At 40.5% G+C, this 24,395-nt stretch overlaps 1 protein-coding gene across 1 annotated transcript; it reads right to left on the reverse strand.

The window, feature by feature from the left end:
* Positions 1–20,533: 20,533 nt before the first annotated feature.
* Positions 20,534–24,130, reverse strand: LOC308051451 (UPF0729 protein C18orf32 homolog). Its single transcript, XM_080361887.1, has 3 exons — positions 24,075–24,130; positions 22,007–22,259; positions 20,534–21,399 (listed from the first exon to the last, which is right to left on the reverse strand). The coding sequence occupies exons 2-3, from the start codon at positions 22,232–22,234 to the stop codon at positions 21,325–21,327; spliced, it is 303 nt and encodes a 100-aa protein (XP_080218013.1). The 5' UTR covers positions 22,235–22,259; positions 24,075–24,130; the 3' UTR covers positions 20,534–21,324.
* Between the last annotated feature and the right edge of the window lie 265 nt (positions 24,131–24,395).

Here is a 24,395-nt window from a genome sequence, read left to right on the forward strand (position 1 = left end):
TTTGTTTTTCACATCTGAGCTCAGTATTTTAGTTTGCATATTCATATTTGGTACCAAAAGAATCTTGTTTGGGGAGATAATTACAAAATGGGAACCGGTTCCACTGCTAACATTCCACCTTGCTCCCCCTTAGGATGCATCCTTACACATTAGAGTAATTGCTTATATTGTTAGAAAAGCATTTAAATTGTTAAAATGCTATGATAGATGTGAATTTGGAAGAGGTTGTATTTAAAGGTTGCTAGAATATTAACTGATTTGGATCTAGGAAAATAGAATAATGGATTTACGTTTATTATACTGGTTTATACTGTTTTTTGACATCTCTAAATTGTAAAAGGTAAATGGAGCTAAGGAATGTAACTATTGCTGAGCTACTTGGAATTACATATAAAGTCTATTACGGTTGGAATGAAATGGGAAAACAAAAGACCAAAACATCCCAGGCCTGTGTGCAGCTCATTGTAACTGAGAAGTTTCCCAGAGCCTCCTACTTCGTACCAGCCATTATGCCAGCTGCGTGACCTTGGTTATCTCTAAACTGCAGCAAGAAGGGAAAGAAAAAAAAAAAATTGAAAAACCTGACTGCCCGCTTTTAAAGCAGTGAAAGGGGGGTTCTCTGTCCCCCCACTGCAGTGATGTAATACTGAATGGAGCAGTCCGAGGGTGAAGTTTAAAGGCATCCTTAGCAGACCCATAGTTCTAATGAAACTGGAAAATCAAACCAAAAATTTGTTGATAGACTTATTCTGTGGTAATTAGTTGTAAGAGACTTCTTAGCAAATTCACCATGCTAGTTTTTGAGGTTATGGAAGAAAACAAAAGAAAGGCCATTTTTTGAGACCAATGGAATGCCAAATTTGGAACAAAGTTTTAATACATGAATTCTTATAGTTGCCAGAAAGTCCTACACCTCTCTTAGGTTAAGATTTGTTAAGTAAATTGTAAGCTCAAATAACGTTTTCTGATAATTCTGTTTAGTTGCATGGCCTACAAGAAGCTGCTTGGATGGTGCAGATCTGCTTGTGCAAGTGAGAAATCTCCGAGGAAATTTCAAATGCTATATTTCCACTAGTATTAACAGCCAGTGTTTCGATAAAGCAAATACTACACTGATAGATCTGAAACAGGACTTTGATCCGGTAAGGGAAAACAATATCCAATAAATATGACAGCAAAAATGGAGTTGGAAACTTTGAGGAATGAATTTATGACAACCTTACAGGCTGACTGCATTCGATTGGACTTGCAGATTTGTCTATTTATGGCTACAACATAGAAACAACCTGTGGCTATTGTGGGACAGTATGATGAGATTCCTAGCAAACTGATATACTGACTGTTATATACCAATTGTCACTCTGATCAAGAAAAAGCAGGGAATGAATTTAAGTCTTAATAGGCCATGATCCTTTTGTCATATATGTACCATTTGTGAAATTTAGTTCTGATTTTTTTTTATTTGTAATCTATGTCTTTGTAAATTGCACTAGCTGGTTTTCTTAACAGCACAGATTTGGCATGCCTAAATGTAAATTGCTGCAGAACCTGCAAGTCTTTAACATCAGGTCACAGACCATACTTGTATCTGGTCTGATCCTACATACTTGCAAAGTTTTTGTTGATGGTTCTGGGAAGTCTCATAAAGCTGTAGTGGTGTGGTATGAAGATAACAATTGGCATCATTCTGTAAAAATTATTGAAGGTTCAACCCAATTAGCAGAACTTGGCACAGCTTTAAATTACTTAGAGCTTTTTAAGGAGGAACCTCTAAATTTGATTTGTGATTCTGAGTACGTAGTCAAGGTCCAATGCACGTATCTGATTCTGAACTGTGTTTTTGTTTTGTTTTGGTTTTTTTTTAAAAAACAAAAAGGGGGCAGAAGTAGGGAAAACACCACAAAAGCAATTGTCAAAAGAACTGTATGTGATGAATCACTTATATCTAAGTGGTGCAGCCCAAATTTGCCCTGTGATGAAACACTTTGCAAGTCTTTCCCAAAAACATGCTAAATCAGAAAGAACCTACGTTAGTTATCGTCAAATCACTAGTTAGTGGTCAATGGAAAAGGCCACATCAATTGATAACCTAGGGGAGAGGCTATGCTTGTGTCTTTACAGATCAAGGGCCGCAATGGTTGCTGGCACGAAACATGAAACCTGTGTTATCTTCCTGACAATGACTGTTGCAGCTGCTGTGTTTTGGATGCCCGCACAAAGACTAACATGTGGAGTACTTTAGCCAACATGACTGACCAGGACTCCATATGCCTAACTATGATGCCTCCGGAAAACCCGTTCCACACATGCTTGGTTGGTGTCTTCCTTGATGACTACAGCAGCATCACACGACTGTTTCAAAATAGTAGTCGGTGCAGAGGCATTGCAACGAACTGTAGTAATACCAACATGGCACTTTGGATTCATTGCCTCCTGGAAGCAGATATCGAACCACAGGAACTGGAATTGCTGGCATCTATGCCCATGGACGCTTGTATCAACCTGGTTTGTGAAAAGTGTCAGAACAATATACGAGAACGTGAATGGATAAACTGCAAAATATTCATGCTACCCTTGGGGACTATAGAAATGAAACTCGATGGTGTAATGCCTCGCAGAAGAATCCAAGGGGTGTCATTGATAATGTGGGAACAGCGACCCCAAAACCTCCGGTATGGTATATTCTTGATCTGTGGAGACAGAGCCTGGCCAGGAATTCCTTCTAATGCTGTTGGAGGACCATGTAGTTTGGGACGATTAACTCTCTTAATGCCCAATGTATCTATGATAATAGATCACAGAAAAGCAACACGGGAAAAACATTTTTTGCATGCATATAAGTCAAAATGTGATTATAATGTAGATTTTTGGGGATCAGGGTTAAGGGTTTTAGGATCTCTTGTATCTGATGTTTGCACAGCTAAAAGCTTTAAATATTTTAGAAAAATTAGGATGCTGTCTAGTTAAGCAAACTAACAGAACTTCTAAGGCTTTAAGTGGACTTTTGTTAGATGTAGATTCTGTAAGACATGGCACACGGCAGAGTAGAGCCACAATAGACTTTTTGTTATTAGCTCAAGGACATGGGTGTGAAGATTTTGATGGGATTTGTTAAATAAATTGCTTAGTGGTTGGGGGTTTTTAGGATGATTGCTATCAGTAGTGAAAACAGGACTGATTGTTTTGATGATTGTTGTGGTTGTGTTACTAATGTTGCCATGCACGATTTCTCTGCTGCAAAGGGCCCTGCAGCGGACAATGAAGGCAATTTTTTTAGCACAAAAACAAAAAGAGGAAATTGCGGGGGACCACGGTGGGTCCGTGGATTCTCTGACGAAGGGCATGGGAACAGAAGTAAGCCTTGAAGATATGAAGGCCTACCTGTGAGAAAGATGGGAGTAAAGGACTATCCAGAGATGTTAAAGATGTACCCGTGAGAGAGAAGGGAGTAGAAGAGTAACATTGATGATAGCAAAAATAGCCAATAAAATGTTACTGCTGTAACTTGTAACCAATAGTGAAGAAACACATGAATTGGTAAAACTGTATAAAAATGCACTTGTGGCAATAAATAGTATCTACTACTTTCATCCTGGAAGAACTTGGTCTATGTCATTTGTCCGTCTCAGCCACGACACTACTCCATTAAAATTTCTTTTTTTCTGAGAATTTTGCCTCCTGAAAGTCTGCTCTGCATACAGTTAACAGGCCTTGAAAGTTTGCCTCTGGAGTTATAAAATATAGACTCCAGAGCAAATGATCATCAGGGAGGGAATAGCTGAAAGCTAGCTTTCGTGAATGGGTAGAGGCCTCACCTGAAATTTTGCCTTCAGAACTCTAAAATACAGACTCTTTAAGAAATATAAACATCGTTCTGCAGTGAGCAGAACACTAAATTACCGCCCCCCACAAAAGTATCACAGCATGTGACACTAAATACGCAACCTGGGTCTCACACATACCTGTAAAACCTGTAAACTGGGTGTGTAAGCAAACAGGACGTATACAAACGGTGCAAATGCAAAGGTGAGTGTGACCACTTCATATACGTTGGCACAAAAAAAGCAAAAATCTTTGGTGTCGTGTTCATATGGTATTTGATCGGACCACTATGGCAATAAAAATGGTGCACAGGCAACAGAGTGGCTATAAAAGAGGTAAGACTGTGCACAGAGAAGGAATTGATAAACAATCTTCATGCAAAATACAAGTATTGCTACATTTATCTACGTATAAATACATCTATTCACAACATTTAAAAGAATTTGTTTCATATACAACAATGAAAGAAACTTAAAGAGCTATGAGCTGAAAAACATTCCTAAAGCAAGAGAATCACTGCAGCAAACGTGGTTTTCAAGACCATTTCAATTAAACTACTGCAGTCAGGCTCACTGAAAAGCAAAATGACAGTATGTGAAACCTAAAATATTATTTGGTTCATCGAGCGTGTTCTAACAATCAGAAAACCGCACAAGGGAGATAATCCCTTCCTTCATGTATTAGTTCGATGAAACAGAATTAGTTCTCATTGAAGGCAGATTTAGTTAATCTAAGTGTAAATTAAATTTCTCTTAATTTCCTTTACCAGCAGCCTCTAAAAAGACTCTTCTTCCAGCAATTATGTTCTGCATGGTACAGAAGGCTGGTGTGCAATTGCCACTTTTTGGTAATAACATTATATTGTATTACTGTCATTAGATTGGCTTTGTGAATATTAATACATCTGAATAAAGATAATTTTGCACAGAATTCACTGTCAGTGTCGATATCCTGAGAGGCTGATCATGTTCCATTCAACCCGCCAGAATTTCCTTTGCCTGCACAATCAGGTCCATCAAAAGAATTTGCAATATAAAACTTTTTTTTTGCACATAATGGCAGTATCTTAAAGGGGTATTTCAACTATTTGAAGTTCTTGCCATCTAGCTACCAAACCAACACATGGAAGGTACCACGTCACATTTAGACCTTCCCGTAAAGAAATACAATTTTAAATTAGATTATTTGAATGTTATTTTTTCAAATAGTGATTTCTTGATTCTTGTTCTCTCACGTGAGGATTTCCTTAATGTTAGGGAATGGCTTAAGGACAAAGGACATGGGTCTACAGAGCAGTTGTACGAGCAGAGCCTGTTCTGAAAGCCTTAGTATAAGTAGCAAAACTAGGCTGCAGTGGAGACTACTGACTGCATCAGCAGAATTGGCAAGGACACTGCGACCTTGGCAGAGTTTCATAGATAACTTTGAGAAAACATGCATAGCTAGTGAGCCGCAAGTAGGAGGACCATGCAAATGTAATTGTTAGAGCTTAAGCCAATTAGTGAGTGACAAGTAGGCATAATTATTGTAGACTCTATAAGTATGCGCTGTTTGAACTAATAAAGTGAACAATGCTCTATCACTCACATTGAATCGCCTCGGCTTGTTCCTCTGTCACTCGCAATTGGCGCCCGAACGGGGACCCGAATTCGACATAAACGGAGATTACTGCGATTCAGGAGCGGCAGATGCAGAGAAGCACCGGCAACCGTAGCCACCGGGGGGTCAAGAGCAACTGAACGCTGATCATACGGTGTGTCGTTCCGAAGACCTGAGCCATCCGAAAGGGGCTCGCCGTCTTCAAGGGCGACTGCAAAAGGCTGCAACTGGTGCCAGGATCAGGGAAGCATCAGTGATAATCACAGAGTAAGGATATACTTTATGATATATGCATAGCCGGCAATATGGATCTTGAGGTAGCCCTAAATTTATTATAGCGCTTTTTAGAAAAGCGGGGTGTAGCTGGGGGCGAGAGGAGATGGGGCAGAATATTTTTAAAGAAGAAGAAGAAATACTGCAGCTCCTCTTGCGTATTCTCTCTAAGAGAGGGGTGAAGTATGAGGAGAGTAACCTCAAAAGACTATTAATTTGGTGCAGAGGCAATGGGTTTCCTGCTGACCTGTTAGGAGTTTTTCAAATAGAGACTTGGGAAAAAATGGGAACTGTGTTGTGGAAGGCAATTAGTCACCGTGAAAAATATATTCTCTGTGGAGGGGGTTTTAGTAGATAAAGACTTTGTTGATGAATTAGTCTGGCTCAAAGGAATCTCAAGGCCGCTTCAGGAAGCTGAGAACAGAATCTGCTGTGAGAAAGAGGGGCATTCCACAATCATCGGGGTCCTGGCGTAGCGTGAATCATCGGACGTATCATCAGTGAGACTCCAGTGCACGGACAGCCCACGATACTCATTTAATGAATCCATGCTTGGAGCGTGGACGCGTGATTAGAATATAGTTACGTATATAAGGAGACTTGTTTCTGTAATAAATGGCTTTAGCGTGATTCACATTGAATCGAATTGTTTTGCTGAGTCCTTATCTCGCTCTAACAAATGGTGACCCTGACGTGATACTCTGAACGGCATACCGCTGAGGTTGGGGAAAAGCCTAGAGCGGCCCAGCCGGAGGCGGATCAGCTGGACTGAGAACCAGGCGGAGGCGTACGGACGTTCCGCATTAATTTTGATGAAGAAGTCACCGTAAAAGGTGAGCGGCTGGGAGCGGGAGGAGGGAAGAGTGAAGTTATGGGGCAAAATATATCCTCTGAGGAAGAAGCCATAGTTAAACTCCTCCTGCATATTCTCTCTATGAGAGGACTTAAATATGAAGAAAGTAACATCCGTAGACTGTTGGTTTGGTATAGAACTAACGGCTACCCGACAGAAGCTGAAAAAGCTTTAAAAATTGAACTTTGGGACGATATAGGGCAGAAATTATGGGATAAGATTAGCGACGGAGATAAAGAAGCTAAATCACTAGCGACTACATGGAAGCTTATAATTACCACCTTAAAAGAACTTAAGGCTGAACGGGCTGCAGTTACTGGAATTTTTATGGTGTTGCAGTGTAAAGGGTTAAGATTGCGGGGTGACAATAAAACCCTGGCAGATGTATTGTTAACCCCCTCTCCCCCCCCCCACTTCCCCCTTTTTGCCCCTCCCTCTCCCCCCTTCCACTCAGGAGAGGCGATTGGGAGGAAAAAAGAAGGACAGAGAGAAGAGAGTTGGAAAAAATTAAAGATGTTTTACTAATGCTGCTAATAAGAATAGAGAAAATAATACAAAATATACAAAACCAATCTTGAAAGTCTCAGCAACTGCAGAGCCGGCACCCAAAGTCCTGGATTAGACTCCACAGCCAACCAGAGCTGGATTCAGTCTCTCACTAGGCCTCAGTTCACAGGGACGACTAGCAAGGTCCTCTCCTAATGTCGGCCATAGGGAAAAGGGAAAGAAGGGACGAGATCCTCGTGATCTCCCATTTTATATGAAGTATTCACGTGAATGGAATGTTATACACAGTTGGTCAGTTTCTTGGTCACTTGTTTCTCGTCGCCCCTCTCGCGAGATGTCCATCCGTGCTTATCAATAAGTTTGCATTCCATTGCTAGATTTTACCAAAACATGTGTCTGGTTCTCCAGGAAAATGCAGTTAATATGAAGGCTTTAGCTGACAGGCAAAATTCACTGAAAGAGAAACTTGTTTTTAACAAAACCAGGACATGCAGCCTGATAAGAACTCTAAAAATAACTGTGAAGCTTACCCAGTTCGTGTCTTTGATTCTCTTCCTGCCCCAACCCCTGTCGTACCATCAGCACCCCCGATAATACAGCAGTCTGGGGCAGGGGGAGGAAAATCACTCAGCAGATGGCCTCTTTTACCATCACACGACCCTAAGGAGACCAAGCAGTCCAAGGAACTGGAGTCAGATAATTTGTCAAAAGAACTGTTGAAAGCTGAGAATGCTAAAGTCGTAAATAAGTGTAATATCAGTCCTTTTACTGATACCTGTCCGCCTTTACCGCCTTCTACCCCTCTAACTCCTACGCTGGAGGAGAAGGAGTCGCTGGAAAAGAACTGGGTTAAAGAACTGTGTGAAAAAATAGATCAGCTACAACTGAAAGAATCCAGCACTCGGAAAGGCGGTTATCTTGATGGTGACGAGAAGGGGGCTGCAACGGGGGGTGTGGCAGGGGGTGCGTCGGGGGGTTCCGGCTCTACGAATGATTATGACATTAAAAGACATTGGCAAGGAATTATCAGAAATGCGATGATAGAAGGTGAAATAACGAGTGCATACCCAGTCTTTTACCAGCGAGATGAACAGGGTAATCAGAAAACTGGGTGGGCTGGGTTGCGTTGGGAGGAGGTAAAAGAGGCTAGAAAAGCGGTGCAACAGTATGGATTGCATGGAAAATATACACAAGGCTTTATTAATACTCTTTTTGATGGGCAGATACTAACTCCTTATGACTGTCGTCAGCTGGCTACGTTGCTACTAACATCAATGCAAGAAGTTCTCCGGAGAAGTAGGTGGATTGATGCTTGTGAGGAAGCAGCTATTTATAACTTAGACCGCAAGGAAGGAGATCCGTTGCGCCTTGCCTCGAAAGACAAGCTAATAGGGGAGGGAGAATTTGCTAACCCTCAGGTGCAGGCACAGTTAGATACTGCCATCTTGCGGCAGAGTTCCTCTCTTGCAAGAGACACTCTCCGAACTCTACCGGAAGAAGGTAAAGCAGTCCCTCCGTACTCTCAAGTAAAGCAAAAGGACAATGAATCGTACATGGCTTTTCTTGAACGTCTAAGGGAAGCTTTGGATAGGGCACCGATTGATGCTAATGTAAAAGAACCTTTGCTTATGACACTCGCAGTTGATAATGCTAACCCAGTTTGTAAGAAAATCTTGCTTGCTTTACCAAAGCATAGCTCAATAGCTGAGATGATGGATGCTTGTGCCAGGGTAGGCTCAGAGGAAGAGAAATTTGGTCTTATGGCTTCTGCATTTGCGGCTGCTATGAAGCCCCTGTTAGCTCACAATCCAAATAGATCAGGCCTAGTTTGTTTCAAATGTGGAAAAACAGGGCATTACAGATCCCAATGTCATGTCAATCAGACTTATCGAAGATCAAATAAAAGTGGTACAGATCCTATAGACAGTAATGTATGTTACCGCTGTGGAAAATTTGGACACAGAGCTAAAGACTGTAGGTCTATTTTTCATAAAAATGGGCAGCCACTGGGAAACGGGGAAACGAGCGCACCGAGACCCGGCGCGATGACACAAGTGAGGTCTCAGGCTGCTTGCACACAGTCACCACTGCCACCTCAGGGAGTGCCAGAGTGGATGTAGAAACTATGAAAGATGTAACATTAATTGACACTCAGGTACAATGCATACCAACAAACATGACTGGACCACTAGGGCATGGTTTAAGTGCTTTGCTTCTAGGAAGATCATCTGCCACTAGAAATGGCATTTTTATACTTTCAGATATAATTGATGCACATTTTGCCGGCATTATTTCGATTATGGTATGGACTCTTAGTCCACCAGTCCACATTCCCAAAGGCTCAAAGATAGGTCAATTGGTTCCATTTAAAGCAAATGTTGCAAAAGTTTCAATTAAAGAGTGTGCAGAAGGAAGCCTTGATTCTACTGACAATGCAGAGTTGTATTTAGCTCTGGACATTGGTAAGGCTAAGCCAATGGAAAAGGTGACTCTTTTAGACAAATCTGGTCAGTCACAGACTTTTAAAATTCTGGTAGACACAGGTGCTGATGTGACTATTATCAGCAAAAAAGATTGGCCAGCTTGGTGGCCTCTCGAGTCTCCGCACATACCAGTCATGGATGTTGGGGGTATGCAGAATACCCAGGTGAGCAAACATCACTTACAAATGCAGTTATCTGATGGTTCATTATGTTCTGTACGACCTTATGTGATGTCTATCCCTGTTTCTCTATTAGGACGAGATGTGTTAGGACAACTAGGAGCAACTCTGGTGACAAAACAACAGCATTTCTAGAAGCGACCATTGATGATGGGCGACCAGTATTGAAATTACAGTGGAAAAATGATGATCCGGTCTGGGTAAATCAATGGCCGCTCAGTAAAGAAAAACTCATCCATGTCGAAGATCTTGTTCAGACACAGCTTGGAAAAGGGCATTTAGAGCCGTCTACAAGTCCCTGGAACACTCCTGTGTTTACTATTCAGAAAAAATCAAATAAATGGAGGTTGTTACATGATCTTCGAAAAATTAATGATACCATGGAAGACATGGGGGCATTACAACTGGGATTACCATCCCCTGTCATGATTCCAGAAAATTGGCAGATCTTAATAATTGACTTGAAAGATTGTTTTTTCACCATTGCTTTGTATCCTGATGACTGTAAACACTTTGCATTTTCCATACATTCTGTGAATAAGGCTGAACCTGCGAAGAGGTATCAATGGGTAGTTTTGCCGCAGGGAATGAAAAATTCCCCAACTATGTGTCAAATTTATGTAGCTTGGGCCTTGCAATCGATTAGAAAATCTCATCCTGAGTTAGTGATTTACCACTACATGGATGACATATTAATAGCTGGGGAAACTTTTTCGACTGATTTGTTGATAAATGAAGTATCTGATACATTGCAGCATAGGGGATTACAAATTGCTCCAGAAAAGTTACAAATTCAACCAGCATGGAAGTATCTTGGTTGGGAAATTTCTCAGTCCACAGTGAAACCTCAGAAAATAGTATGTCGGCCTGTCATTCGATCCTTAAATGATGTGCAGAAACTTGTGGGTGATCTGAATTGGGTCCAGACCATTTGTGGGATCACTAATGAGGATTTAGCTCCAATTGTAACACTGCTAAAAGGGGATAGTGACATTAGATCTCCTAGGACGCTTACTGCTTGCGAGTTCGCGGCTGAGGAAAACATGCAGGCCGACTCAATGTGAGTGATAAAGCATGATTCAACTTTATTGCCCGGGATAGCGCGTATTTATACCAAATACCATAATTATGCATACTTGTCTCTATCTAATAGGATTAGCACTAAAAGGTTACATTTACTTACTCCACCTACTTGGGTTTAGCTAACTATGCGCATTCTGCATTCCTTCTTCTGACTCTTATATCTTCTCAAAGACATTCCCCAGTCTTCAGGTTCTTCAAAGACATTCCCCAGTCTTCTGGTTCTTATCTCTTCAAAGACATGCAGACCCTGCCTTAGTCAGTAGTTTTCCATTTCCCTCTTCCCCACGGCCTAATATTCAAGCTAACTAAGGCCTACTTATGTCAACTAAAATGGGCTCTACTCGTACAGTGGACTCATGGACTCATGTCCATGTTCCTTGAGCCAATCCCTGACAACTCCTGAGGCGGAAGCTGCTCTGAAAAAGATTATGTCCAAACTTGTAAAAGCTTTCAGCCATAGGTGGAACCCAGATTATGTAATCGGACTACTAATTGTAAACAATACTAATTATCCTTTTGGTCTCATAATGCAGTGGACAACTGGTAAGGAGCCGTTAAAGATCTTAGAGTGGGTGTTTTTGCCTTTTCAACTCAAACGAACCATTACAACCCGGGTTGAGGTCTTCGCTCAGCTTATAATGAAAGGTAGGCAGAGAATAGTTGAAATTTCAGGGGGCAAGTCTGCGTATATCATTGTTCCCCTCGCTTCAGAGTATTTACAATGGGCTTTGCAGAACTCCTTACTTTTTCAGATTGCGTTATTAGATTCTCAAGCTTTAATTAAGACAGTTTCCCCTCCACACAAGTTGATGTCAGCTTTGAATATGGGATCAATGGAGGAAGGTCCCCCTCTTTTCTCAGAATTTCCTGTTAAAGGACCCACAGTGTTTACTGATGCAGGAGGTAAAATGCAGAAAGCAGCAATTACATGGAAAACAGATGGGAAATGGCATGATGTGATTCTAAACAGACCTGAAAGGATCAACTCAGCATTTGGAACTCAGGGCTGTAATAGAAGTGTTTATCAGATTTGCTCATAGCCCAGTGAATATTGTTTGTGATTCTTTGTATGTGGTAGGTGTGGTAGCTCGCATTGAAAGGTCATTGCTCAAAGAGGTTCAGGATGCACAACTCATGTCATTGCTCAAGCAATTGTGGTTGTTGGTCGAAGAGAGACAACACCGTTACTTCATAACACATATCCGTAGTTATCTGACATTTCAAGGCAACTTAACTGAAGGAAATCGCCGAGCTGATTTTCTTGTATCTCCTGCCTGGGTTCCACCTCCAATAGATAGGTTTGGGCAAGCAGTACGCTCTCATAGTTTCCTCCATCAGTCTGCTCAGGTTTTACAGCGGCAATTTTCATTGTCCGAAAGTGAGGCTCGGGGTATTGTTAAAAGTTGTGCAGATTGTCAGCGCATCTCGGCAGGGTTGGGTGCAGGAGTCAATCCAAGAGGATTAGGAGCTTTGGAATTGTGGCAAATGGATGTCACACATGTCCCTGAATTTGGCAGGCTAAAGTATGTCCATGTGTCTGTTGATACATATTCTTTCGCCATATGGGCCACGGCTCAGACTGGTGAAACTAGTTCACATGTGCAACGACATTTACGTTCTGCTTTTGCAGCTTTAGGAGTTCCTGCACAGGTCAAGACAGACAACGCACCTGGTTATATCGCCAAAGCTACTGCCACCTTTTTTCAATTGTGGGGTGTTAAGCATATTACAGGGATACCAAATTCTCCTACTGGTCAGGCCTTGGTAGAGAGGATGAATCGTACTCTCAAGCATCAACTTGACAAACAGAAAGGGGGAACTGACTGTACTACTCCACATGACAGACTAAGCAAAGCATTATATGTCTTGAACTTTTTATGCCTTCCACAAGGGTTCGACATTCCACCTATGATTCGTCATGGAACAAGCTTAAAAGGACACTTGACAGACCTTAGAGAAAATCAATGTCAGGTCAAAATACACAATGGAGTTACTGGTGAATGGGAGGGTCCTTTCCAATTAATAACTTGGGGAAAGGGTTATGCTTGTGTCATTACAGACCAAGGATCAAAATGGATTCCTGCGAAATGGATCAAGCCATGGCTGAACAAAGATAACAAAGATTCAACAGATGCAGAAGGGTAGGAGGGAGATAAGTTGTGAGAATTGTCTTAAATGTAAACCATGAATTCCTATTCAGTGTTATAGATGCTCGTAGACCCAGTGGTCTAAAAGCTTATTAGTAAACAAATAAGGTACCTTCTATAGAAAATGCTAATTTGAATAGATAGTAAGAGTTCCAAAAGGGTGATATTACAATTAGATAATCTATGCATAGATAAGGTAAAAGTATAAGATATTTCTACCATGGTAAGTTAATTTAGCAACTGATAAGGTCTTAAAAGAAATATTAAGATTAAGCTATAGATCTTTTAAGTATAAGTTTAAATGTAAGATTATAAGTTAATAAGTTTATAAGTTAGATATAAGTTTAAATATAAGTTTTAAGATATTAATTCAATAATTAGCATATGCTGATGGTATTAAGTACATTACTCTATAAACTGCGCAGTTATAGATATTTGGGAAGTTAAGAGAATACATGGTATTAACTTGTCTGGTTATTTTGAATCTATTAAAATAGTGTGTTGATAAGGTTGTTATAATGGAATTAAGGTTTTAAGAACAGGCAGGTAGTTGTTTGATCTTAGTAAGTAAGGTTTAACTGCATTATATGTAATTGTAATTATGTTGTTAATCACGTGTTCTGTGTTGCAGTATATTTCAAAAATGATTCGCCGTGTGGTTGATGGGGCCTGACTAATTCAAGAACAGAAAGGGGGAAGTGTGGAGGGGGTTTTGGTAGATAAAGACTTTGTTGATGAATTAGTCTGGCTCAAAGGAATCTCAAGGCCGCTTCGGGAAGCTGAGAACAGAATCTGCTGTGAGAAAGAGGGGCGTTCCACAATCATCGGGGTCCTAGCGTGGCGTGAATCATCAGACGTATCATCAGTGAGACTCCAGCGCACGGACAGCCCACAATACTCATTTAACGAATCCATGCTTGGAGCGTGGACGCGTGATTAGAATATAGTTACATATATAAGGAGACTTGTTTCTGTAATAAATGGCTTTAGTGTGATTCACATTGAATCGAATTGTTTTGCTGAGTCCTTATCTCGCTCTAACAATTCTCGGCCTTGTAACCACCTGGAAACTGATAATTACTACAGTGAAGCAATTAAAACCTGAAAAGACTGTTACGAGCATTAGTGACTCAAAACTTAAACTTGAACTTTGGGACAATATAGGGCAGAAATTATGGGATAAAGTCAGCAATGGAGATAAAGAAGCTAAATCATTAGTAACTACATGGAAGCTTATAATCACTACCTTAAAAGATTTTAAGGCTGAACAGTCTGCTGCTGCCGGAATTTTTGCAGCGTTGCAGCCTGATAAGTATCCTGAAAGTTGCTATGAAGTTTACCCGGTTTGTGTCTGCGATACCCTCCCTATTCCATCCCCTGCTGTGCTTTCGGCACCCCCGATAGTTCAGCAGTCCGGGGCAGGGGGAGGAAAAATGCCGAGTGGGTGGCCTCCTATACCATCATCTAACCCTGGTGAGAACAGCGAGTCCAGAGGATTGGAGTCAGACAACTTCCTCAAAGAACCTGTGAAAGCTGAGAATGCTAAAGTCGTAAACAAGTGTACTATCAGTCCTTTTACCAATTTTACCAATCTGCTTTTACTGCCTTTTAACCCTCCAACTTCCATGAGAGAACAGGAGTCACTGGATAAGAACTGGACAACAGAACTGTGTGACAGATTAGATCAGCTAATAGCAAGTGAATCCAACAGCTGGCAATGCAGTCATGATAATCGTGACGGGAAAGGGGATGCTCCTGGGGACTCAGGGTATAAAACTTAGAAGCTAAGGAAGCATTGGTGTTGAAATTAGCAGTAGAGGATGCTAATGTTTGTTATCAACGTGTTATTTGCGAGTTTTACAGCACATATTAAATGCTTCTGTGTATTGCCCCTCTGAAAATCAAGCAGCTTGTCAGGAATGTGAGTTAATTGTTTTACTGGTGGTTGTTAGAATTGTTTCTTTGTGGGATAAGTACACCGTAAAACCTTGTCCCCACTTTTCCCACTCACGCTACAAGGAGCCCTGTGCTTTCCTCCCTCCCTCCCTCTTCTCATGGTTTTTACTTACGAGATGGGGTCAGAAATGACTGTTTTCAGTCGTGTTCATAAAAAATCGGTATTGGGAGGTGTTTTAAAACATAGGAAAGCACTTGGAAATATGAGGAAGGAAGATCTTGTAAAATATTGTAATTAATGGTGGCTGAGGTATAAGTTAAATGATTGGGAAAAGTGTCTGGAGAATAGAATCTTGAAGTGTAACACCTTGTTGCAATTAATGTTGTTTTTAGGGCGAGAAGAGTAGGACAAAATAAATCCCTACAAGAGATCATTAAATCATTTCAGACAGCTGAGAGAGAGTTAACTGATAACACACAGGTCACAGTAAACTTGCTGAAGTCTGCACAATGTTTTCCTTATTAGCCTGTTTTCTTTGTAGGTATCTGTTTAAGCATATTATAGTTTGGTAAGTCTTTGCCTGTTATATGGCACAGTAAGTTGATAGACTGTTAAATCACGAGAATCGGTTGCCTCAAAAAGTGCGTTTTGTGATAGTACAGAAGATCATGAGTAATTCAGTTCCTTACTGCGTGAACGTGATGTTAAGATTTTGTGTGTAGTAGCTGTTATTTTTTTTTCTAGCATGCTAGCTTTATTCCAATATCCAGACTTGCACAACTCTGTGACAGGCCGTCTCTCATCTCGGTGCACTAAATTTGGCTTTTTTGTATGCACATCAAGTAAAGAATCCTGGTTTTCGAATAACAGTTGTAGCGTACCGGATGAGACACTAATAAAAGCCTTGCCCAGTCCAGCTTGCTGTGGCGGCGGGGGGGCAGGTGCCGGTTAGGCCGCAGCGCACACTGACCTATTTTGTCAGGGAAACCCAGCGGCACCTGGCCGAGCAGTTATCGGTTCAAAGGTGCAAGGCAAAAATTGAGATATTGTCTTGAATAAGTGTAACTGTGATCTATCTGCATATTTGACCTTGGTATTTGGTTTTCACATCTGAGCTCAGTATTTTAATTTGCATATTTATAATGGGAAACGGTTCCATTGCTAAAATTCCGCTTTGCTTCCCCTTAAGATGCATCCTTACACATTAGAGTAATTGCTTATATTGTTATCTAGTAATTTTGAGAACAGAAAAGAATTTAAATTGTTAAACTTTGCTTTGAAAAACAAACAAACTAACAAACAAAACCAACAAAAACAAAAAACAAACAAACAAACAAACAAAAACAAAAAAACCCACCACCTAAATGCTATGATGGACGTGAACTTGGTATTGTATGAAGTTATGAAGTTGTATTTAAAGGTTGCTGGAATGTGAACTGATTTGGATCGAGGAAAAGGGAATAATGGATTGATGTTTAATATACTGTATTTTGACATCTATAAATTGTGAAAGGTAAGTGGGGCTGAGGAATGTAACAACTGTTGAGCTAATTGGAATTCTGTATAAAACTCAGCTCATTGTAACCGAGGAGTTTGCCAGAGCCTCCCACTACTTATCAGCGATTACGCCAGCTGCATGGCCTTGGCTGTATCTGAACTGAGGCAAGAAGAGAAAGAAGAAAAAAAAAAAAATGGAAAAAACCTGTTTTCCCGCTGCTAAGCAGAGAAAGGGGGGCTTTACTCCTCCCACTCTGTCTTTTTTTTTCCTGGAGTATTGTCATCCATCCTTGTTGTGGCACTGTGTTGCTTCTCGGCTTTGAATCAGGGGTTCTTGGTGTTGTTTATTTTTGCTTCTGTCTTGTTTCCTAGGTTTTGGCACATCTGGGGAAAGAGCTCATAATTTTACCTCCTTGCTGAGGTCAGTCTTTTCACACTGGTCAGCTTTGGGGGGTCAGAGTGCTCAGTGCTTCTCTGGGTCAGATTGGTAGTGATGTGGGTGTGGAGTGGAGCCAGGTTGATTTGATGTGGAGTTTGAACTGATTTGTTTTCATGCTGGGCTGGAGATCCTGCCATCCCAGATGGGGGCGAGAGGGAGGTTTTATTCCCCCCTTCCCAGCGATGTTACTGCTAGAGAACTGTAATACTGTATGAAGGAGTCTGAGGGTGAAATTTAAAGGTATTACCAGTGGATCCATAGTTCTAATTAAGCTGGGAAATTAAACCAAAAAAAATTTTTTTTAATAGACTTATTCTGTGGTAACTAGCTGTAATACACTTCTTAGTAAACTCACTGTGCTAGTTTTTGAGGTCATGGGAGACAATGAAAGAAAAGCTGTTTTTTGAGACCAATGGAATGCCAAATTTGGAACAAAGTTTTAATACATGAATTCTTGTATTTGCCAGAAAGTCCTATACCTCTCTTGGGTCAGGATTTGTTAAGTAAATTGTAAGCTCAAATAACGTTTTCTGAGAATTCTGTTTAGTTGCATGTCCTACAAGAAGCTGCTTGGATGGTGCAGATCTGCTTGTGCAAGTGAGAAATCTCCAAGGAAATTTCAAATGCTGTATTTCCACTAGTATTAACAGCCAATGTTTCAATAAAGCAAATACTACACTGATAGATCTGAAACAGGACTTCGATCCGGTAAGGGAAAACTATATCCAATAAACATGACAGCTAAAATGGAGTTGGAAACTTTGAGGAATAAATTTATGACAACCTTACAGGTTGACTGCATTCAATTGGACTTGCAGATTTGTCTGTTACATGTACCATTTGTGAAATTTAATTTTGATTTTTTATTTGCAATCTACATCCTTGTAAATTGCACTAGCTGAGTTTCTTAACAGCACAGCTTATGGCATGCCTAAATGTAAATTGATGCAGAACCTGCAAGTCTTTAATATCAGGTCACAGACCGTACTTGTATCTGGTCTGATCCTACATACTTGCACAGTTTTTGTTGATGGTTCTAGGAAATCTCATAAAGCTGTAGTAGTCTGGCATGAAGATAACAATTGGCATCATTCTGTACAAATTATTGAAGGTTCAACCCAATTAGCAGAACTTGGCGCAGCTTTACATTACTTAGAGCTTTTTAAGGAGGAACCTCTAAATTTGATTTGTGATTTTGAGTACGTAGTCAAGATCCAACGCATGTATCTGGTTCTAAATTTTGTTTGTTTGTCTGTTTTTTAAAACAAAAAGGGGGGAGAAGTAGGGAAAACATCACAAAACCAATTGTCAAAAGGATTTTATGTGATGAATCACTTATATCTAAGTGGTGCAGCCTAAATTTGCCCTGTGATGAAACACTTTGCAAGTATGACCCAAAAACATGCTAAATCAGAAGGAACCTGCATTAGTTATGGTCAAATCACTAGCAAACAGCAAGAAAGTCAAAAGGGTGATATTACACTTAGATATTCAATGCAAAAATGAGGTAAAATTATGAGACATTCCTACCATAGTATCTACTGCACTCCTTCTCCCTAGTCTAGCAGCTGGTAAAGCTTTAGGAGATATATGAAAGCTAAGCTATCGGTCTTTTAAACAGGCTAATCTAACTTCTGAGATACTAACTCAATTAATAGTAGATGTTGATAGTATTAGGCATGTTATACTTCAAAATCGTGTTGCTATAGATTTTTGTTGTTATCGTAGGGACATGGGTGTGAAGAATTTGATGGTCTCTGCTGTATGGACCTAGAAGATAAATCGAGTTCAATCCATAAGGAAATTCAACAACATATGGACCACTCCCAAAAGATTTAAAAGGATATGGGGTTTTTTGGCCTAGAAAGTTTGACGAACTGGTTGGGGCTGGAAGGGTGGTTTAAGAGCTTGTTGCAAAGTACGTTGCTTGTCCTAATTATAGTAGTTTTTGGACTGTTATGTTTCAGCTGTGCTCTATCCTGCATTAGGAAAATGCTTGAATGTGTGGCAGGGAAAGCTCTGCTCGTACAAAAGGCAAGAGGGGGAATTGTTAGGGAATGGCTTAAGGACAAAGGACATGGGTCTACAGAGCAGTTGTACGAGCAGAGCCTGTTCTGAAAGCCTTAGTATAAGTAGCAAAACTAGGCTGCAGTGGAGACTACTGACTGCATCAGCAGAATTGGCAAGGACACTGCGACCTTGGCAGAGTTTCATAGATAACTTTGAGAAAACATGCATAGCTAGTGAGCCGCAAGTAGGAGGACCATGCAAATGTAATTGTTAGAGCTTAAGCCAATTAGTGAGTGACAAGTAGGCATAATTATTGTAGACTCTATAAGTATGCGCTGTTTGAACTAATAAAGTGAACAATGCTCTATCACTCACATTGAGTCACCTCGGCTTGTTCCTCTGTCACTCGCACCTTAATTTCTCTCAACTTATTTGTCTTAAATAAGGCTTTATGCGCTTCTTAGCATCCCAGCAGATGATCTCCTCTCCTTCACCTGTTTTCTGACTTATTTTTTCTTAACTCTTCACAACACCATAGGATTATTGGCCTATTTTTGGAAATTTTTGCAACACAAACCTGCCAGGCCTCCCAGTGAAGTGCCTCATTCCAGAAAGCTGGATGATTAATCACATTAGCGTTTAATTGCAGCTTAGGAAAGTATTGAAACACCACTTTAGAAAGCACGAATGGGGTAATTTTACAAACGAGAAGAGATAATTGCATTATCTGCCTATTTTGCTTTTTGCGGGATTTTCAGCAGCCCTGCTAGAAGCCCTATTTACTATAGTTTATTGTCTGTGTCAGTCTGATGCACTTCCTTGTACAATAATATCCTAAATAATTCAATTAATTATGTAGATTTTAGAAACTGAACACATTTACAAACTAAAGGAGCCCCAGTATGGCTCTTGCTCTACTTTTTGTTGCGTTCCCAGCTGTAAGAGCTGAAGGTATTACTCCAAAACTTTGGCCTGCTTATCAGATGCCCGTAATTTTAAAACAGTGTCTAAGTTTACCTGTCCTAGGACACAAACCACAACAGAAGGGACGATCTTTTACCTTTTACTGGCTGAAGTTTCGATGGATATGATTTGTCGCAACAATATACAGGCGAAATATCCAAAGATACAGAGGACAAAAATTATCAGAAACTGGAGTGGCCTCTTTTCCTCACTTCTGCTTCCTAATCCCCGTCTTCTCTACTAAACAATCCACACAATAATATATCTGAGAAGTGATAGGAGTGCACAGTTAGGATCGCTACCTTTTATTGTATGGATTATACCATGCAGGCACGCTTAGAATAATAAAAAACAGGTTTTAATACCACAAAGAATAGGTACTTGACGGGTCTAAAACACTGCATCTGTGATACACCAATCAGATGGGGGATTATGTTCCATGGATGATGCAAAAGCTGCTTAAACAGCAACACCAACTTCACTTCCTAGTTGATGAGCTCGTTAAGGGAGAGCAAACAGGATTAGGCAACAACTTACAAGAAGTTTTCTGTGATTCAGCTTATTACGGACGTAATGGTTGTATAAACACGGGCCCGATATCCAGCTGTGAATGTTGCACTTGGATTCACACAAGACCTGACAAAACCATGTAGTAGTAGGAAAAAAAACACCTCACTAGAGGCGTTTGGCATCAATGAAATCTTCGGAATAATTAATTATCTGGTAGGAGATAGTTTTATGACCTCCATTTGCCCGTGGCCTGTCCACAGGTTTGATAATATTTTCGTACCACTCTAAAGATTTCTAGCTCAAAAGCCTAAGAACAGTCACACAAAGCAACTTATTTTTAAATAAAATCCTGGTTTATTATAACTGAAATCACACAAGCATGTTCAAGAGATTTTAGTTAAGATTTTTTTTTTTTTTTTTAAGACAGAGCTGCAACATTTTAAACCACCACAACAGAATATAAAGCAACAATTCTCTTGCATCATGCCCCTGCTGCTCCTATCCAGGAAAGAAAGACACAACGTTTCAAGGAAAATATTTCATGGAAGTATCAAAGACAGACTTTCTGCTTGTAGCAAGCTAAGTAAATTTTGCATATAGCATAACTCCTTTAGTTCATCCACAGATTTGACATGAAAGTCTAAATTCTTAATAATTTAACCATGACATTTACATTGCCACAATCCAATTTATAGTTCTTCAGCAATATCAAGAACAGCTACAGTTTTTAAGGTGAAAACTTGAAGTATTATATAGCAGTTAGTCAAACTAAGATGCCAAGATACATTTACCTTCCTAGATTTATTAATAAGTTATTTAACCTAAAAGCTAATCACATCAAATAGATGAAAAGTAGTTCCAGTGAGGAAAATAAAGAACATCTTTTAAATTAAGAAATGCGCTATCTGCCATTTTCGTGGCAAGAGACCCTCTCCTGTAAGTTATAAGGTGTTTTTTTTTTTTTTCAGCTAAAATGTGCAAAGGAAAAATGTCTTAAAGTGAGAGAAATATCACCAGTTCATATTGGACGCAAGGGAATAATTTCGTCACGAATTAATTCCTTTAATCCGTTTTCTTGTCAGAAACCTCTGTGGATCTCTTTGTGGCAATTCCATTTGCAACCCTGTTGCTTTCAAACTGCAAAGAAAAGACAGAGTCGTTAATGAGATGTCAAAAATAAAGGACTTCACACCCAGAATAGTTACAGCTGGTGGCAAAAAAGACTTTTAGAAGCAAGGGCAGCGAAGAAATCTGCACAAGAACCAAAGGGCTGGTGTCTCTTTTAGATTTACACCTTAGCAGGGAGGAAATAAGGGCAAAGACAACATATACAAATCTTTGCATTTTGTTAGAAGAAACAAATAATAATGTTTTCCCCCATTATGAGTGGCAGAGCTTGCTGAAAAGTGCTTTTTTTTAAATTCTGCTTCATGCATCTGGCGTGATGCACCAATTATTTGACTTCTTTCTCCTCTGAAAGAATAGCCAGTCATTAAAAACATAAAACTAACCAAGTTGTTTCAGAAGACAGGTACAATTCCTATCCTTCCAAGACCAAGAAGTTGTCTTAAAACATCTATTTCCAGCTGGTTCAGCACCAGTAACTCCCTTTCATAAGAAAATAGCTACAAAAACATCTGAAAAAAAACCCCAACTATTTACACTTTAGTGCTGCCAACCCCAAACTATCGCTGGGTGTTTGATTTGGACTTTCCCTGTTGAGCTTTGGACTTTCCCATCTTACTTTATAAACTCCAAATTCATCCTCCTGATCTCTTTTGGCAGCAGAAGGTGCCTGTGGGTTTCCAGTGTCGCCTCCTTGACCTCGTTTCGGGGCTGCCGTTTCTTCCACCACTTTCTTGGGCCACACGCGCTTCACGAAGGGCGCGATAAGTGGGTAAATATACGGCTCGAGGAATTTCTTGTAGACCCAGAGGAGGACGGGGATGACGATACATGGAATGCACACCATGGTTTCCTCTCCTTCTGTCACAAAACTGATGAGGGGAAAAAAAACCCAACAATTTAGGATGCCATGAGCTAAGAAAACAATCTTAAATCATGAATAAGGATTTCAGTTGATATTCAAACATAAAAGAGTCTTTACTAAGAGATTAAAGTTTCAAAAATGCTGCGCGTTCCAATGTTATAAAGTCCTCAACGAGGGAAATATTTGTGATGTTTCAACCAAAAAAAGAGTAGAGTTTGCATTAATTCATCATTCCTACAGCTGGAACGTAGTAAAACACATCCAGAAAATAAAAAGGTTTTGCCTAAACCACATGAATACAGTTTAATCAGTGAACTGCAGATATTAGCTCAGTTCTTACTCTAACAAAGGGTCCAAAAAGTTTGTTTTTCTCATTTTCTTCTTATTTCAGGTGCAATTAAATGACAGGACTGAAATCCATCTAATGGCTGAAGGGCAGGTTGGTGAGAGGAGGGAGGAAAATCCTTGTCAGGATTTGAGAAAAGGAGAAAAAAATGGGAATATGGGTTACTGCCTTCCTCCCACACAGGAGGAACTGCTTCATCCCACACTCATCCTGTAAAATTACCCAAATTATTAAAATTTTAATCCTTTCTTCTCTCCCAAAACCAGGAAATCTTCAAAAATGGCAGCCTGAAATTTGTGATCAAAATAGAAGAAAACCAAACTGCAGGGACGGAAAGGTAAGCAGGATTAGAGCTGTCCCTGTATTTGATATATTAGATTGAATATATTAGACACACTCTGCTGCACAGCGCAGCTTTGCCCTTCACATCCCTCTTTTTTTAAGCTGCCAATATCCCAAATTCTCCCATTAAGCAGCAAAACAAAAGCTTCCCGGGATGGAGAACGAAGAGGCAGATGTGCATGCTTTGTTTGGGATCAGTTTCGCTTTTTTTTTTAAGCTGGCCTAAAGAATTTTTAGCCCCAGGACCAATTTCCAGTTGACTAATTCCACATGTAGCTTTGGCTGCTTCAGATGTAGTTTTTACAGAATCTGTTAATCCCTGAAATCAGAGAAGAATCTTAAGTTGAGACAACACAAATGAGGTTACCCATTTAAAAAATAATTCAGGTATTCTCCCCACCACAACTTCTTAAATACTAAATTTCTAACAAGATGTTGTGGATTCATCTGTTATAGAAGAAACACCCTGGGCTGTTTCCACAGCCTCTTCACGTCTGAATTCTGGACCAAAAATGAATTCAGACCTATGCCAGACACAAAATTCAGTGGAAATAGGTCCTAATCTGTTTAAAAATTTGTCATTAGTTTCTTCTGTGATTTTTAATGCAGGGAATTTTTAGGAAAAAAAAAAAACAAAAACACAACCAAACACAAACAGGCAAATGTTCAAATTTAACAGCAAGCGTGTTCCTTTTTGATGTGAGCTTTTGTTTTTGTCAGGCACCATCTATTGGGTCAGCAAAGAAAAAGCATGACATAGGAATTAAAGTACATTTGGGATGTTTTAGTTTGGGTTGTTTGTGGGTTTCTTTAGAACTTGGTCGTTACTCGACTGTTATTATAGAACAGGAAAAAAAAAAGTCAACGCAGACAAAAGGCCTTAATTTCTCTTTCCATAAAGGATGAGCTCGTCTAGAATGGCTAATTTCTGTGATCCGCTCCGGTTCTGTTTCCGATGCCCAGGCCCGATTCACCCCGCCCACTCCCCATTAACGGAGCCACTCCGGCCGCGGGGAAAGGAGCAAAGGGCCGAGGCGAGGCCGGTCCCCGGGGACAACTCCAGCCCGGCAGAGCAAGAAGACACTCCCGAGAGCAACCACAGCCCTGCCGGTTCCCGCCCGGCCCCACATTTACCTCAATAGCGAGCGAGCGCCGAAATCGGCCGCCGCCGCGCCTTCCGCCGCCGCACCCGGCTGACGTGCAGTGCGATTCTCCACGAATGGGAGAAGGCGGTGTGCGCGTCACGTGGCCCACGCCCCGCCCCCCTCAGCGGGAGACTCCGCCCCGCGTTAGGACACGGCCGCCCCCGGGTTCTACCGCCCGCCGGCAGACGGGGAGGAAAAATAAAACATCCGGATTTATCTGAAATTCGCTTGTTTTATGTATTAATAATATCCCGAGCCAGCCCTGAAACACCCAAGAAGTGCACACAAGACACGTAAACTTTTAAAATTC

The sequence above is a fragment of the Nesoenas mayeri genome (genome assembly GCF_963082525.1).
Source record: "Nesoenas mayeri genome assembly, chromosome: W".
Taxonomy (NCBI): domain Eukaryota; kingdom Metazoa; phylum Chordata; class Aves; order Columbiformes; family Columbidae; genus Nesoenas; species Nesoenas mayeri.

What these genes read in the sequence shown, in the direction of transcription:
- LOC308051451 (XM_080361887.1), bottom strand. Translation starts at nt 22,234, where the DNA reads ATGGTGTGCATTCCATGTATCGTCATCCCCGTCCTCCTCTGGGTCTAC. An exon ending in ATGAATTTGGAGTTTATAAA is followed by an intron (nt 21,400 to 22,006) that starts GTAAGATGGGAA and finishes TTTTCTTTGCAG; the next exon opens with TTTGAAAGCAACAGGGTTGC.